This window comes from Microcaecilia unicolor, chromosome 11 (genome assembly GCF_901765095.1).
Source record: "Microcaecilia unicolor chromosome 11, aMicUni1.1, whole genome shotgun sequence".
Classification (NCBI taxonomy): Eukaryota; Metazoa; Chordata; class Amphibia; order Gymnophiona; family Siphonopidae; genus Microcaecilia; species Microcaecilia unicolor.
Window position 1 is genome coordinate 157,845,026 of NC_044041.1, and position 14,401 is coordinate 157,859,426.

The following is a 14,401-nucleotide window of genomic DNA, read 5'->3' on the forward strand; positions in this document are numbered from 1 at the left end:
TAATACCAAGATTTGTAACAGAGTGAAAAACATGAAAGGATCTGCAGAAGCTAGAAGAATGGTCTAATGTTTGACAATTAAAATTCAATGCAAAGAAATGCACTTAGGGAGTACAAATTCACAGGAGACGTGTGTTAGGTGGTGAGATTCTGATATGTATAGGCAGGGAGAGGAATCTTGAGGCAATAGTATCTGAGGATCTGAAGGCGATGAAACAGTGCGACAAGGCTGTAGCCAGAAGGATGCTAAGCAGTATAGAGAGAGGTTTAACCAGCAGAAGAAAGGAGGTGTTGATGCCCCTGTACAAGTCGTTGGTGAGGCCCCACTTGCAGTATTGTGTTCAGTTTTGCAGGCCGTATCTTGCTAAGGATGTGAAAAGAACAGCTACAAAAATGGTATGGGATTTGCGTTACAAGACATAAGGAGAGACTTGCAGACCTGAACATGTAGAGCCTGGAAGAAAGGAGAAAACAGGGGTGATACAGACGTTCAGATATTTGAAAGGTATTAATCCGAAAACAAATCTTTTCTGGAGATGGGAAGGCGGTAGACCTAGAGGACATGAAATGAGGTTGAAGGGGGGCAGAGTCAAGAAACGTGTCAGGAAGTATTTTTTTCACCAGTGGTGAATACTTGGAATGTCCTCCCACAGGAGGTGGAGATGAAAACAGTAACAATTAAAAAATGTGGGATAAAACATTAAGGAATTCTGTTCAGAAGGAATGGATCCTCAGAAGCTTAGCGGAGATTGGGTGGCAGCACCAGTGGTTGGGAGGCGGGGCAAGTGCTGGGCAGAGTTACAGCAAAAATAGCCTAACGCAGGACACACCAAGTATTGTGATAGTTTTGGCACGTGTGCTTGTGCCAACTGTTGTAATTAGTTTTTTTTTTCTTTTAAAGGGCATGTCAGGGCATTCCTGCAATAACTAGTTAGCTCACATTACCGCATCCTAACTGGTTAGTGCACAGTTAAGGAGGCGGTAAGAGTTCCTCGTAATAGGTGGCAGTAAGTGCACTTGTGTTAATTTTTTTTAAATGGCTGTTCCACCAATGGTAACATTAATGGACAGCCATTAATGAAAATGGTATAAGAGGATTTTTTACGGCCACAGTAAAAAAAAAAAAAATAAGTCTTAGCATGCGGGCAACACTGGTATAAGTGCACACTAAGGCCAAGTCTTACTGCACTTTAGTGAAAGGATCACTAGGTTACAAGGAGCAGTGGGATTTGAAGTTTCCCTGATTCTCTAAGCATTAAGCTACTCCTCTACAAAGGGATTTTCTTCAATTTTTATATCTCCTTCCAAAAGCAACCCAACCATTACTGCGTTTTCAGCCAGGAATGTAAGATGTGGCTTCCCCTAGAACCTAATATGGACCCAGAGACTGTCCTCTAGATGTCACTGCTGTGCACTCAAATTTCCAACTAGTAAACAAATTTATGGTCAGCTGCTTACACAGCTTTATTCAATAATTAGCTATTAAATTGGTGCTAAGGCCAATTATAGCCAATAATTGGCACCAATTTGCCGTTACAACTGCCCTTAGTCACTATTCTATAAGCTGTGCACTCTAATTCCAGAGCGTGCAACTTCAGGGGGGGGGGGGGGGGGGGAAAGATATAAAATACAGAAGCATAGCCAGGTTTTATGAGAGGGAGCAGACCTTTTGTAAAATAGGTGCCGGTGCAAGGCTGAAGGGCCAATCCACAACATTTTGAAAGAAAATGGGGCCTATCATTTACGCACTTTGACTGCCAAGTTAGGTAGGAGCATTTACACCAGTTATTGAGCTAGCACAAGTACTTGTGACTAAAAGTGTGTAAAAGTAAGTATTCTGCTGTTACAGAATTCAAGCTTTGCATGTGTCATGCCAGTACCTAAATTTCAGTAATCGTTTTGAGAATTTACCCCTGTGTGCTGCCACTGTTCCATACTAAGTCCCACCTGGGTCAGAGAACTGATCCGAGAATCAAACATGGGGTCTTATGCCTGACAGCTGGGCCAGGTCTTAATGTTCCTTTATAAAATAGCTAAACAGGTTTGTTCTGCGACTGGATCCCGATTCATCTAAATCAGCAGTTCCCAAACTGTGCTGTGGCACCCTGGTTAGGGTTACCATTTTGTGTCCTCTGAAAAAGAGGACACATGTCACGCCCCCTACCCCGCCACGCCTCATACCCCGCCACGCCCCCTTCGGGTCCTCGTTCCGCCCCTCTATTCCCCGCCCCCCGTCACATGGTTCCCCCCCTCACTTACTATCTAGCCCTGGTGGTCTAGTAGGGTCTTCTCTTCGGGGCAGGAAAGAGCCCCCTCTTTCCTGCCCGGAGCGCTGCCTGTCCTTGCCTGCTGCATCCTCCTCGGTCTGGCTGGAGATTCAAAATGGCCACCGAGAGTTGAAGTGGCCTCGCGAGAGTTCAACTCTTGGCGGCCATTTTGAATCCCCAGCCAGACCGAGGAGGATGATAGACAGGGGAGGCAGCGCTCCAGGCAGGAAAGAGGGGGCTCTTTCCTGCCTCGAAGACGTCACTAGACCACCAGGGAACATGGTAAGGAAGGGGAGGGGACGGGAGTAGGGTTACCACGGCGCCGTTCGCCCGCGCCTGCCCGCACCGACGTTTGTCCAGAAATCCGGACAAACGTGGGTGCAGGCAAAATCCGCCGGACGCCCCGGACATGCCCTCAAAAAGAGGACATGTCCGGGGAAATCCGGACGAATGGTAACCCTAACCCTGGTGCACCGCAGCAAACTCAGGGGTGCTGCAGCAAATCCCGACTTCCCTCCCACCATCCACGCAAACCACTATTGTTCCCACAATCGAGCATCTGCCTCCTCTGTCCCCACTCCTCTAGATGAGCAGCAGCAGTGGCAAAGCAATCTGCAGCCATACAGGGCCAGACTTCATACATGCAGCTAATAATTCTGCCCCTCGAACATCACTTCCTGTTCCAAGGCACAGCTAGCAGCACATGTATGGTGATGGTCCTGCATGGCTGTGGCTTTGTTTTGCCACTGCTGCTGCTCATCTAGAGAAGCAGCAGTGGCAGGGAACCTGAAGTGGAGCCGGAGACTCAGAGGAGGCTAGCAGGTATGTACGACAGAGCCAAGGGTTGCTGAGAGCTGGAAGATAAGGGTGGCAAGAGGATTGCTGGATGCCCTGGCAACAAGGGGGCACATAAAAGCCTTTCCCCACCCCTGCAGAAAAAGAGAGAAAGAGAAAGGACACTTCCTTCCTCCCCCCCACAGGGTAGAGCAAAAAATTGCTCAGACACTAACAGGCAGATGATCAAAAGCCCCACGCTGTTCCAAACAGCACTCTAAAATAGCACTGGAACAGCGCAGGGCACTATTAGACCTATGATCAGAGATAATGCATGCAAATTTAAGTAGTGCAATTATCTCTGCTGATCATGGGGTAGAACTGCAGGAGAATTGTGCCTGAGCTTGCGCTCAGCACAATCCTCCCGCACTGGTTTAACAGGTCTGGGCTGTCAAAAGCCCAAACCTGTCACACAGGGGCTGGAGGTCCATGGGACCACCAGGCCGTGATTACCCCTGCTCCAAGCAACGGGGGCTGGAGGTCCGGTGGACCTCCGGTCCCCCCCCCCCCCCCCCAAACGATCCCACCTCCCCAGGTTCAGGGAGGGCTGGAGATCCGGTGGGTCTCCAGCCCCCCCCCCCCCCCCAGCAAATGGTCCCTGGTGGTCTAGTGGATGCCGACCAAGCCCCCCCCCCCCCCAACAGGGGGGCTGGAGGACCACTGGACCGCCAGTCCCCCCTCCCCAACCCCCAGCATTGGCAAGGGTCCCTGTGTGATGGTGTCACTCCATCTGCCACCCGCCCTCCCTCCCTCTTCCTCCGACGCCACAAATTTGAAATCAATATGCTTTTAAAACCCTTAAGAGCATATTGATTTCAAATATAGTTATCCCTAAAAGATAAAGGAAGAAGTGTACACATAAATGGTGAATTGCATCGGCTGTCTGACAAGTTGATGTGAATACATTTTAAGTTTTAAGTATGCATCTGTTTTCTAATTGCTTGTATTATGTATTTAAAAATATGGTTTAAACACTAATTTCTAAATGATACATATTCAGAAACTAGACGAATATATTTGTATTTAACTTGATTTTATTGAGTACTTCCACAATTACCTTTGTATATTTATATATGAATGTTTACCTTTGAACATGTTTTGAGATATATATGTATTTGTTTTGTATATATATATATATATATATATATATATATATAATCGTGGTCAGAACCCCTCTCAAACTTACCTTTTTCCTGGGGGGTCAGCTTCTTAGCTGGCTTCTGTTTCTTTGGTCTGTCCTTTCTGAGCTAGCTCTCTCTATGCTGGCAGCTTCCAGTAGCACGACTTAATTGTTTCACTTTACTACAGCTGTGTGTGTGGACTGAGTTAGCTCTACCTCTCTTTGGATGTACTGGCTTCAAGAGCTTCACGGTGCTGCATTGGTGTGGGTTTGGCCTCTCGGGGTTTCAGTGTGCTGTCTGCCTGGCTCTAGGGAGTGTAACATCATCTGGGAGGGCCTTGTTAAGGAAGTGGTGTTCTTCCCTTCAGGGCCTTTGCAACGTTTGCTTTAGGTAGGATGGTGCAGTGTGCACTTCTGACAGTCTAGTTTCCCTGCTTGCTTTTGCTAAAGGTCCAGGTTAGTGTTAGTGCAGTGTGCACTGGTGACTGTTTAGCTTTCCTGCTTTTCCCTTGTGGCTCCCCCGCTTTTCCCTCTTGGTGCTTTGGAAGCATTACTGTGTGTAGGGCTTTGGAAGCTCTGTTGCTGATAGAAGTACTTCAGGGTTTGGTGTTAGGAACACTGCAGATTTGGCTGTTAGTAGTACTTCTGGTGTTTGTGCTGTTGGGAGCATTGCAGTGTTGGCTGTTTGTGTTTGGTGCTTTAGAAGCAGTTGGGTCTGGTGCTTTGGTAGCACTTTTTGGCTTATGTGTTTAGCTTCCCTGCTTTCCCTTTTGGTGCTGTGAGGGGCACTCCTGTTAGTTCAGTGCCTAGGGGCACTCTTGTTAGTATAGGGCTTAGGTAATCCTTTTGTTTACTGTTAGGAGCACTTCTGTTGGTTTAGGGCTTGGGAGCACTTAGGTCAGTTTAGGATTTAGGAGTACTTCTGTTTCCAGTCCTGGTCCCTGTGTCATCCGCTATGTCCTGCCGGCCACTCGAACCCAAGGGCTCAACCCTTGGGGGGGGGGGGGGGGGCCGTGGCTAAGTGCAGGTGAAGCTGTACAGACCAGTCCCGTGTCCTCCAATCTGGGGGATTCCAGTCCATGTGTTCCGGCTCGCTGGGCAGTGCCTGCAGTCCCTGCCAGTGCGCTTGCCCAACGTTGGTTGGTGGGTTTTGCCTGCTGCTGTCGCTCCTCGTCAGCAGCCCAAGGGCTCACGTTTGCTCCAGAGCCTGGCCCTGCGGGCTCTGAACCTGAGAATATATATATTTTTTCTTCTTTTTTTTATGTTTTTATTATTCAGCTTGAATTTTCAATGTATGTATTTTTATATATAGAAAAGCTCTCAATGTTTCTCTACATAAAGCTACTAGGACATTTTACATACATACTTCATAGTGATGTTTCTTTACTATAGATTTTTACTATATTTTTTAATCAGCTAATTTTTTTTAATTGTTATATTTTATTGTGATTTATATGTTTTGTTGCTACACCCGAGGCAGGCGTTGTTTCACGCTGAAACACGGCCCGTGTCGGGTCACTTGTCAATAAAATACTCCTGTTGTCTCAGTCTTTGAAGGCCCAGTGTTGCTTTTTTGTTCGTGTACTTCCTATGTATGCTGTTTACCCTCTGTTCGGTAGGGTTTGTCGCAGCCCGCGACCCAGTCTTTGGCACGCTGGTCACTGATCATTGGGGATGAATGCGTTAAGCACTGATTAGCATGCATTTGCAAGCTAAGAACCCTCAAGCGCGTTGTTTCACATGCTTGAGGGCTCTGATCACGGGGCAGTAGCAAACGCCTGTGCTAGTATGGCGCTAACAGCCTCTAGCGCCAGCGTTTGCTTTTGATCCGCCTGTCAGGGTGCTGTAAACCAAAACAGTTTGGGAACCACTGATCTAAACTGCTAAAGGAGTATAATAACTTCTTACTTCAAAGCCTTAGGTAGCTCTCCTACATAGATAGCAATTACACTAATTGCTAATTACAGTAGTAAAATCCAAATCAAGAGTATCCCAATGAAAATTAGAACCACCACTTTTGGTGGTGGAAAGTCTGACTGCCTAACAGCTAAAATACTACCTCAGAGTTGGATAAATGGATATCCAGAAAGGTAGAACATGCTGATAGACCAGTAACTGAATTCTAGGAGATCAAACCCCTATCTATGGCCTTAACTGCTCAATGGCAGCCCCCACCCAAATGACTGCTGGTGTTTAAGTAGTCTCTCACCATTTGATGTCATCATTATGGCCCAAGTAATGACGCTGGTGTTCCTCCTCCACATTATAAAGCACCACCACTGAGGCAATGAAATACACAATCTCCCCTGTTGGCAGAAGGTACAAATTGGTGCGGCAATCACGTCCACGGTAGCCATAGCTGGAGGCAAAAGTCATGGAATAGCACTTTATGCAGTGAAAAGAGTGCAGCAATCACCTGCCCCCATCAAAAATAGAGCATGCCAAGCCCTATGATGCTCAAGGTCATAATATAGGATACAGTATTTAAGAGGGCAACACCATGAAGTCTACAGAGAAGAATAATAAAAAGGTAAGATTTGTCCAGTATTTGACATGCAAGAACCACCAATATGGCAGTTTATAAACCCATAATATAATCTGCGTATGAACACACATGAAACACCCAAGGAAAAGGAAAGAAAGTTTAACAATGACAATATGAAAAATTGGGAAACAAAAGGGGTGGGAGACCCACTAGCCCAGGAAGGCAAACTCCAAGGCTCAAAAAAAAAAAAAATATCCATGTTACCTCAACCTTGAATTGAGATTTTTAGGCTAATGAGAATGTCATGTCTGGGAAACTTTATCCTTATGAGGGCAAGATGAAAGGTATGCACTACCCACACACAAAAACAAAAACTAGCCTCACCTCTATGTGTACAGGAATGGGAGGAGATAAATGTTCTCCAGGAATAGTCAGTCACTAGAAACACATGTAAAACTGTCATGCCAATAAAGTTTTTAATCTAGAAAGGATACACCCAGTCCAGCTTCAACTTCTGCTGGGGGAGTTCTGCCTTTACCTCCAGGCTGTAGGAGGCCACCATGGAGTCAGGAACATACATAGTCACTGGCCGGCCACGCAAGAACATCTTCACATAGCCATCCTCTGGGATCCAAAAAAGAGGGCAGAGTGAGAAACAGAGTGGAGAGACCAACTTTACATGCCCTTCCACCTATAACAGAATCTCAAATCCAGTCCCTTCCCGCACCCTCACCCTGCAATAGATTTTTATGGCACCCACCATGACTATTCATGTGTTTGGTTAGAGCATGCTTGGGACAGACACAGAGGGCTGCAGAAAGAGAAATTACTAAACAGGGTCAATTACAAGCTCTGCATCATACCATGTTCTGGATTTTGATTAGGCTGGAAACTAGTCTAACTTGGAGATGTTGCACTACTGTTTTGAGAGGCAACAGCAGGTCATTCATAACCAGACAGCAAAAAGTTAAAGCTCATGTCCTGCCCATGTAACTGGACCCTAGAAGGAGAAAGGTGGGACTGTGAAGATTAAGATGTGGCTTACAATTGTTGTATACTTTCCTGTATAATCGCCCTCTGTTAAGCTTTATCCCTGGTAAAGATGGGTCATTCTCTTGAATGCTACAAAACCCTTGAATATAAAATTGTTTTCTACACCAGTTCTCTAGAGTATAACAACTTGCTAACGCTAACAATACAGTATCAGATTCATTTCTCTTGCAAAACAAGCTAAACCCTATTTCTTACGGTAACCTAACATATACCTGGCTCTGCTCAATAGTTTACAGAGCCACTGGGTGCACACTAGGATCGCTAATTGGATCCAGATTGGCCCCTGTTCATTCCATTCATGCACAACAGTAACCAAGTGGTTCCAATTTGGTTTTTGTTTTTTTTTTTGGTTTAGTTGAAAGTTTAAGATTTAAATGTAATACAGAACCACTCCAAAGGTATGAAGGTATTGAAAAAAGTTGAATAGTTCTGAAAAGGATAGCAGAACATGTCTAAAATTAAATATGAGGAAACAGTGATAGTTGAATATTATGTGACTTTAAGGCAGAGAGATGTATATTGAAGACATTTCAGTGTAATTAATGATAAAGTCTGTTTTATTATATGAAAATATGTCAAGTACCATTATGCATTTCAAGATTCTTCAAAAATGGTCAAATGTGCAATTATGATTTTTTTCCAGCAGCTTTTAGCTCAAATTTGTACGTTAAAGTTGTATTCTACCAAAAAGTTGCATTTAAATTTGTGGAATCTTTCCAGTTTTATAGTATTGTTTGGATGCCAAGTGGGTATTGAGATTCATTCAGCTTTAGAGATGAAGTGAGATTTGAAGAACAATCATTGCTATAGAATGTTGCCATGAAAAAATGTTAAATATAAGGCTGTGAGGGAGTTCATAGGATATTGCCCCTCCCTTAATAGCACTCCCTCAGTGTCGGAGCCACCTTAAAACCACTAGTCCTGCTCAAGGGCGAAACGACATGGGAGGGGTGGATCCAGGTAGTATATAAGCTGAGGTCATAGCTAGGTTAAGGAGGACCAGATGGAAGCAGTTAATGCCCCACTACAACTGCTAGTCACAGACATCCAAGTCACATGCATTCGGCATGCAAAAGATGCATTTGCCCCTCTTCGCTTACACTGGCTCCTCTCCTATCTCTAGTTCAGCAACTCTTTCCCGCTTCCCTTCCAGTTCAATAGTTGTCACTTCCTCCTGCACCCCAGTGTCCTTTAAGCTTGCCTTACATTCTGGCCTACTACAGCGTTGAAAACAAGAAGTCTGTGGAAAGTCAACAGGACCTTCCCTCTGCTGGGACCAACATGAGGGAAATTTAAATGACCAAAAGGTAGAAAAAGGAATTTTATTTTCTATTTGATTAGAAAAGTTTTTGGAATGCACATCTGCCATAGCTAGTTTTAGACAAACTTGGGGCCCTGCAAGAAAAACTTCACTCGGCCTCCTCAATCTCCAGCTCCCAGATGAGCCAACCTTGGCATCTCTGCAGCCAGGTAGGCCAAGCTCCACTTGGAACCTTGCAGATTTTATACTTTGACCTGAGTAGTTGCTACAGACTTCCCTGGTAAATAGGAAACCAGGCCATGGACACCCCATGCTTGGAATAAACTCCCTGAGCCCATTCGCCAGGCCCCCTTCCCTACCCATCTTCAAATCCTTGCTCAAAGCCCACCTTTTCAATGTCGCCTTCAGCACCTAACCACCATACCTCTATTCAGGAAATCTAGACTGCCCAAACTTGACATTTCGTCCTTTAGATTGTAAGCTTCTTTGAGCAGGGACTGTCGTCCTTTGTTAAACTGTACAGCGCTGCGTAACCCTAGTAGCGCTCTAGAAATGTTAAGTAGTAGTAGTACTGCTGTAACGAGCAGCAATAAGATACTATGAGGCTTATTTTCAAAGCACTTAGCCTCCCAAAGTTCCATAGAAACCTATGGAACTTAGCCTCCCAAAGTGCTTTGAAAATATGCCTCATAGTAGCCTTGCAGGAGCAGGCCACAGGAGAACAACGTTGCCTTTTCCCCTCCTTATCTGTGAATAGAACAGGACCCATGACATAACAGCTTTAATAAATGCCCCCCCCCCCCCTTTATCTGCAACTGCTGTGTGGCTCTGTCTTACCTGTGCCTAAGGCCCACCCTCGTTTGTTACCACAAAGGCCATATCATTCCCAAACTTTTGAATTACACTGCAGTCATAATTCATATATTAAAGTGCCTTAATTTTTGCAAATGTCAATATATTGGTTATCAAAAATAGCCACTTTCCATTTAACTGGGGTCCAAGGTGCTCAATGCACTGGGGAAAAAAAGCTTCTGTTAAAATAGATGGTTGTGCAGGTCTGGTAATTTGGTCCAAAAATGGTTCCATTTTGGTGTTTACTTTGATATTATTAGAAAATAGAACTTTGCCAGTGTTCAAGGGGAAAATGTTTGATGTTATAGAAGGCAAGTTTTTTTTAATTAGGTGGGAGGTTGAGTTAATTTGTACAAAATTTGCACAACCTGGTTGATCTACGCCTGGGTTTACCTATTACATGCAGAGACATGGTTTTGCTTCTTAGGTAATATAATTGGGAATCAGAAGTACAAGTCCCTGCATACAATGAAGTAAACCTAGGATTGGATTAACCCTGTTGGGCAAATCTGGAGCCAATTCACTACATACAGTGTATCAGTGGGAAGGGCTATAAAAACAGGGATGGACAGTCAAGGTCCGAGGGCCACAACCCAATCAGTGTTTAAGATATCCACCATTGGCCTCTCCCAGAATATCCTCTCATTACAGGAAATCTAATTGGAAACTTACCTGCATTAAAGACAGCTTCTTGGCTTTACTAGAAGAGAAAAGATAAAAGAACCACAAACATAGTAACAGGGAAAGAAAGAAAGAAAAAAAAAAACATGACCCAACTAGTCTGGCCAGTAAGGTGGTTAGTATTTAACTGCTGTTCTATGTAGGTTACTACCTCTCTGTCCCCCCGCCCTGCTTTTTTTAAAGTGTGAAAATCATTTATTGGATTTATGTTTTGCTTTGAATAGGAAAGTTATACACTGATTCCATCTTGCTGTATAGGAATCCTCTGTTGGTACACCTTTTTAAATGTTTCACTATGTCCCCACCACCTCCATCAGCAACATTCCAGGCATCCAGCATTCTTTTCTGATGGTGCTCTGAAGTTTATAACCTTGCAGCTTCATTTTGATTCCTCTGGTTCTACCACCTTTGGAAAAGGTTCATTTGATCATTAAATACCTTTTTCAAAGTATAACATCTGCAGTATATCTCCCCATGCCTCCTCTCCTCTAGTGTATACATAGTCAGGTCTTCAAGTCTTACACATTTTCTGGCATAGATACCATAAACATTTTGGTCGCTACACTCTAAACCACTTCTTCTCTGGACAAAATATTGCAAGTGAAGCCTCAATAATGCCCACCTCTTCTCTGTGGTTATGCCCCTCTCCATGCAGCCTAGTATCCTTCTGCCCATAGCCACTGCCTTGCCACATCTGATCACCTCAGGTGGTGAAACCACCACCCCAAAGTAAGGCGTTGCCATATGGCAGCTTTTCAAAACCACATCTCTCCTTCAAGCATGTTCATTTAGCAGAGAGGTCAATGCAAAAAGCCACATGTAGAGCTGTGCGCTACTGGCCGAGTGCATGGCTTCCACCACAACATTAGCAATAAAATATTCTGCAGCGATTCAGTAAGCTAATGAGATGCAAATTCAAAGTGCACAGAACTTGCAAGCTAAATCAGCGAAAGTGTACCAGACACATGCATACAAAGGCTCTATGGTAAAAGCAGCTTCATTGTGCACATGTACAAAGAAAACATAACACATCTGTGCATGAACTAGAATGTTGCTCTGTACATAAATATTAGCATGCCTTTTTTCAGGGGGTACCGAGTACCTGTATCTTTTACACTGCATACTAAAAATTGACCCACGGTTCCCAAATATTCATGAAAGAGCCCAGGCATTCCACACTAATTCTGTCTTTTCATAGATTCTATGGTGGGTTTACAAGGGACCTGGCTTTTGTGGGGCAGGTCCCTCAGCAATCACCCGACCCTGAAGGATAGCCTGGCATTTGAGTACCAGCACCCTTTTTTGTTAGAAGAAATGCACTGAATATTAGACAAAAATATTTCTTGCACGTGAAATGGAGGCTGATATTTATGGACAAAATATGCACAGATGTGTGCTGGTAATTTCATTTTCCTTAAATGTATACTCAGTGAAGCTATTGGTACCTTCACCTGCAGCTGTAACTTCCAATCAATCTTTTTAAAGTTGCAAGTATAGTCACAGAACAAAAAAAAAAAAAAAAAAAAAAACTGGCATTGAATTCTCGATTAACCTTTCTATGCTGCCATGAACCTAGAGGCAAATTTCTTGTTTGTGTTAAAATCCCATTTACGTCTGTGCAGTGTGAAGGAATACTTAATATCCTCATTACCGCTCATTTTAATATACTGTTTGCTCTTGATGAACTGCCACACTGAGCCCTATTCTGCATCATACACTAGTAAAATGCACACAGAACGCTTATTAACTATGCATTTCTGGATCAGCCCCAGAGAGCTTAGAGTGATATAGTACTATAAAAGGAACTGTAAAATCAATAGGCCCCAACCTATGGGGAATCTGTTTGCAGACTGGAAGGGTCCAATGTACACATATCTATATCTTCTGAATATTCACAGGAGACAGCCTAAAAAGACTAAGCAGGAGTGCTTGGGAAACATTGCCTTATGTTCTAGAAGCTAGGACAGTTACTAAAGTGCATTTTGTGAACATTTACCATGGCTAATTGCTGCTGCCTTAAAAGGACCAGTATGGTAATATTACAGGGGTGGCCTAAGAGGGGCTCAGGGGGATGAACTGTGCAGGAATAAAGTCAGGGACATCAGGAATTAACCTGAATCATCCATGAATTTGTAGTCTTTGCTTTTCTTAGAGACTCTGGTAGAATCAAAACTGTCCAAAGTACTTAGAGCCTGTACTAACACTAACTACTATCACTGCCAAGTGTCCCAGTTTCTGACTGGAGACTTCAGCCCATTCCTGAATTATTGCAGCACCATCCTGATGCATTTTGGTATTTGCAACACTGTTTGGAATAGAAACAATATTACAATAGCCACAGTGCACTGGGAGGGATGCAAGATTTAAAAAAAACAAAAAAAAAAACAGGACTGGTTTAGTATCTCCTCCAGGAAGTGTCACTGCAGTTTAGGAATACTGCAACGTGCTTCTATTTAAGTTATATCCTATTAGAGAGATAGGCCAGGTGCGATCTTAAATGCAACACAAACTTCCTGGTGGGAATCGGAAACAGGATTAAATAATCCACCACAGACTGGGTGGGGAAAGTAAGCAACAGAGAACCTGCGGGATAAAAATAAAAATGAGAGGAAACAAGACAGCCTGGTACAAAAGTCAAAGCCCCTGAGAGACAGGAAAGTTCCCATTAAGAGTTTACACCCAGAGAGCTGCCCCTACAGAGGTGCCTCTTACCTGCCTGCCTTTCTCATGCTGCCTGGCTGGCTTTAGCAGACAACAATCAGCGTCTTAATATGGAAACACTACTACTGCTCCTTAAGAGATATCTTGGCTGTGGCTCCGAGAAGCTGCTTTTTAATGGAGACCAGCAGCCACATAGCCAACCGGAGCCAACTTCCTGTACCCCGGAGCTGCCACGCCTTCTGGCTTTTGCTTATTTGTGATTGTGTGATTAACCACAGCTGTTTGTGTGAGGAGAAAAGCAAAGAGGAGATGAAAGAGCCAACAAAACTGAAGAAAAAAATAGCAGACATCCCACAACATTGAGAAAGGAATAAAAACTGCATAATTCTGGGGGGAAAAAGCAAAATATGACACAGATAGTTTTGTTTTTTTAACTACTTATATAGCACTACACCTAGTCAATGCCTAGTACATACATTATATGCAGGTACTTTCTTCTGTCCTTAAAGGGCTCACAATCAAGATTTTTTTTGTAATTGTGCAACAGAGGATTAAGGGGTCCTTTTACTAAGCTGCAGGAAAAAGGGCCCTGTGGTAGCGGCAGGGGCAGTTTTCCCCGCACATCAGGACCTTTTTAACCACAGTGGGTAAAAAAGCCCCCCTCCCCCCCCCCCAAAAAAATGGCCATGCAGTAAGATAACTTACCACGTGGCCATGTGGCGGGGAGCACTTACCGCCACCCACTGAGGTGGTGGTAAGGGCTCCTGTGGTAACTAGGCAGTGCATGGCGATGCCCGATTACTGCTGGGTTACAGCCATGCTATAAAAAAAATGAAAACATTTCTAGAGCGCCGGAAATGGCACATGCTTGACCCAGAACTACCACCGGCAGCCGCATTGGGCCGGCGGTAGTTCAGATTTAGCATGCGGGAAGCCCGTGTTGGGCTTACCGCCGCTTTGTAAAAAAAACCCTGAGTTTCCCCGGAACACTAGAGTGGAAGAGTAACCTAATGGTAGTAGGCTTTGATCCTGGCAGCCTGCATTCAATTCCCAATACAGCTCCTTGATCTTGCATAAGTCACTTAGGGGGTCTTTTACAAAGCAGTGGTAAGCCCAATAAATCTGAACCATCTCTGGCCCAATGCAGCTGCCAGCAGTAGTTCTGGGTCAAGCATGCACCATTTCCGG

General features: G+C 44.3%; 1 protein-coding gene across 3 annotated transcripts in view; it reads right to left on the reverse strand.

Moving 5' to 3' along the window:
• The window catches only part of EML2 (EMAP like 2), a 312,721-nt gene that overhangs the window by 204,320 nt on the left and 94,000 nt on the right, over positions 1–14,401 (reverse strand). The window contains exons 1-4 of one of the 3 annotated variants that reach the window (XM_030218111.1): positions 13,265–13,424; positions 10,544–10,571; positions 7,200–7,329; positions 6,430–6,579 (exon numbers count right to left, since the gene is read on the reverse strand). In XM_030218111.1, the coding sequence (XP_030073971.1) occupies positions 6,430–6,579; positions 7,200–7,312 (263 nt within the window). In that variant the 5' untranslated portion in view covers positions 7,313–7,329; positions 10,544–10,571; positions 13,265–13,424. Of the gene's footprint in view, positions 1–6,429; positions 6,580–7,199; positions 7,342–10,543; positions 10,572–12,003; positions 12,016–13,264; positions 13,425–14,401 lie in introns of those variants that run through there. The other 2 variants (XM_030218113.1, XM_030218112.1) reach the window with 2 other exon arrangements.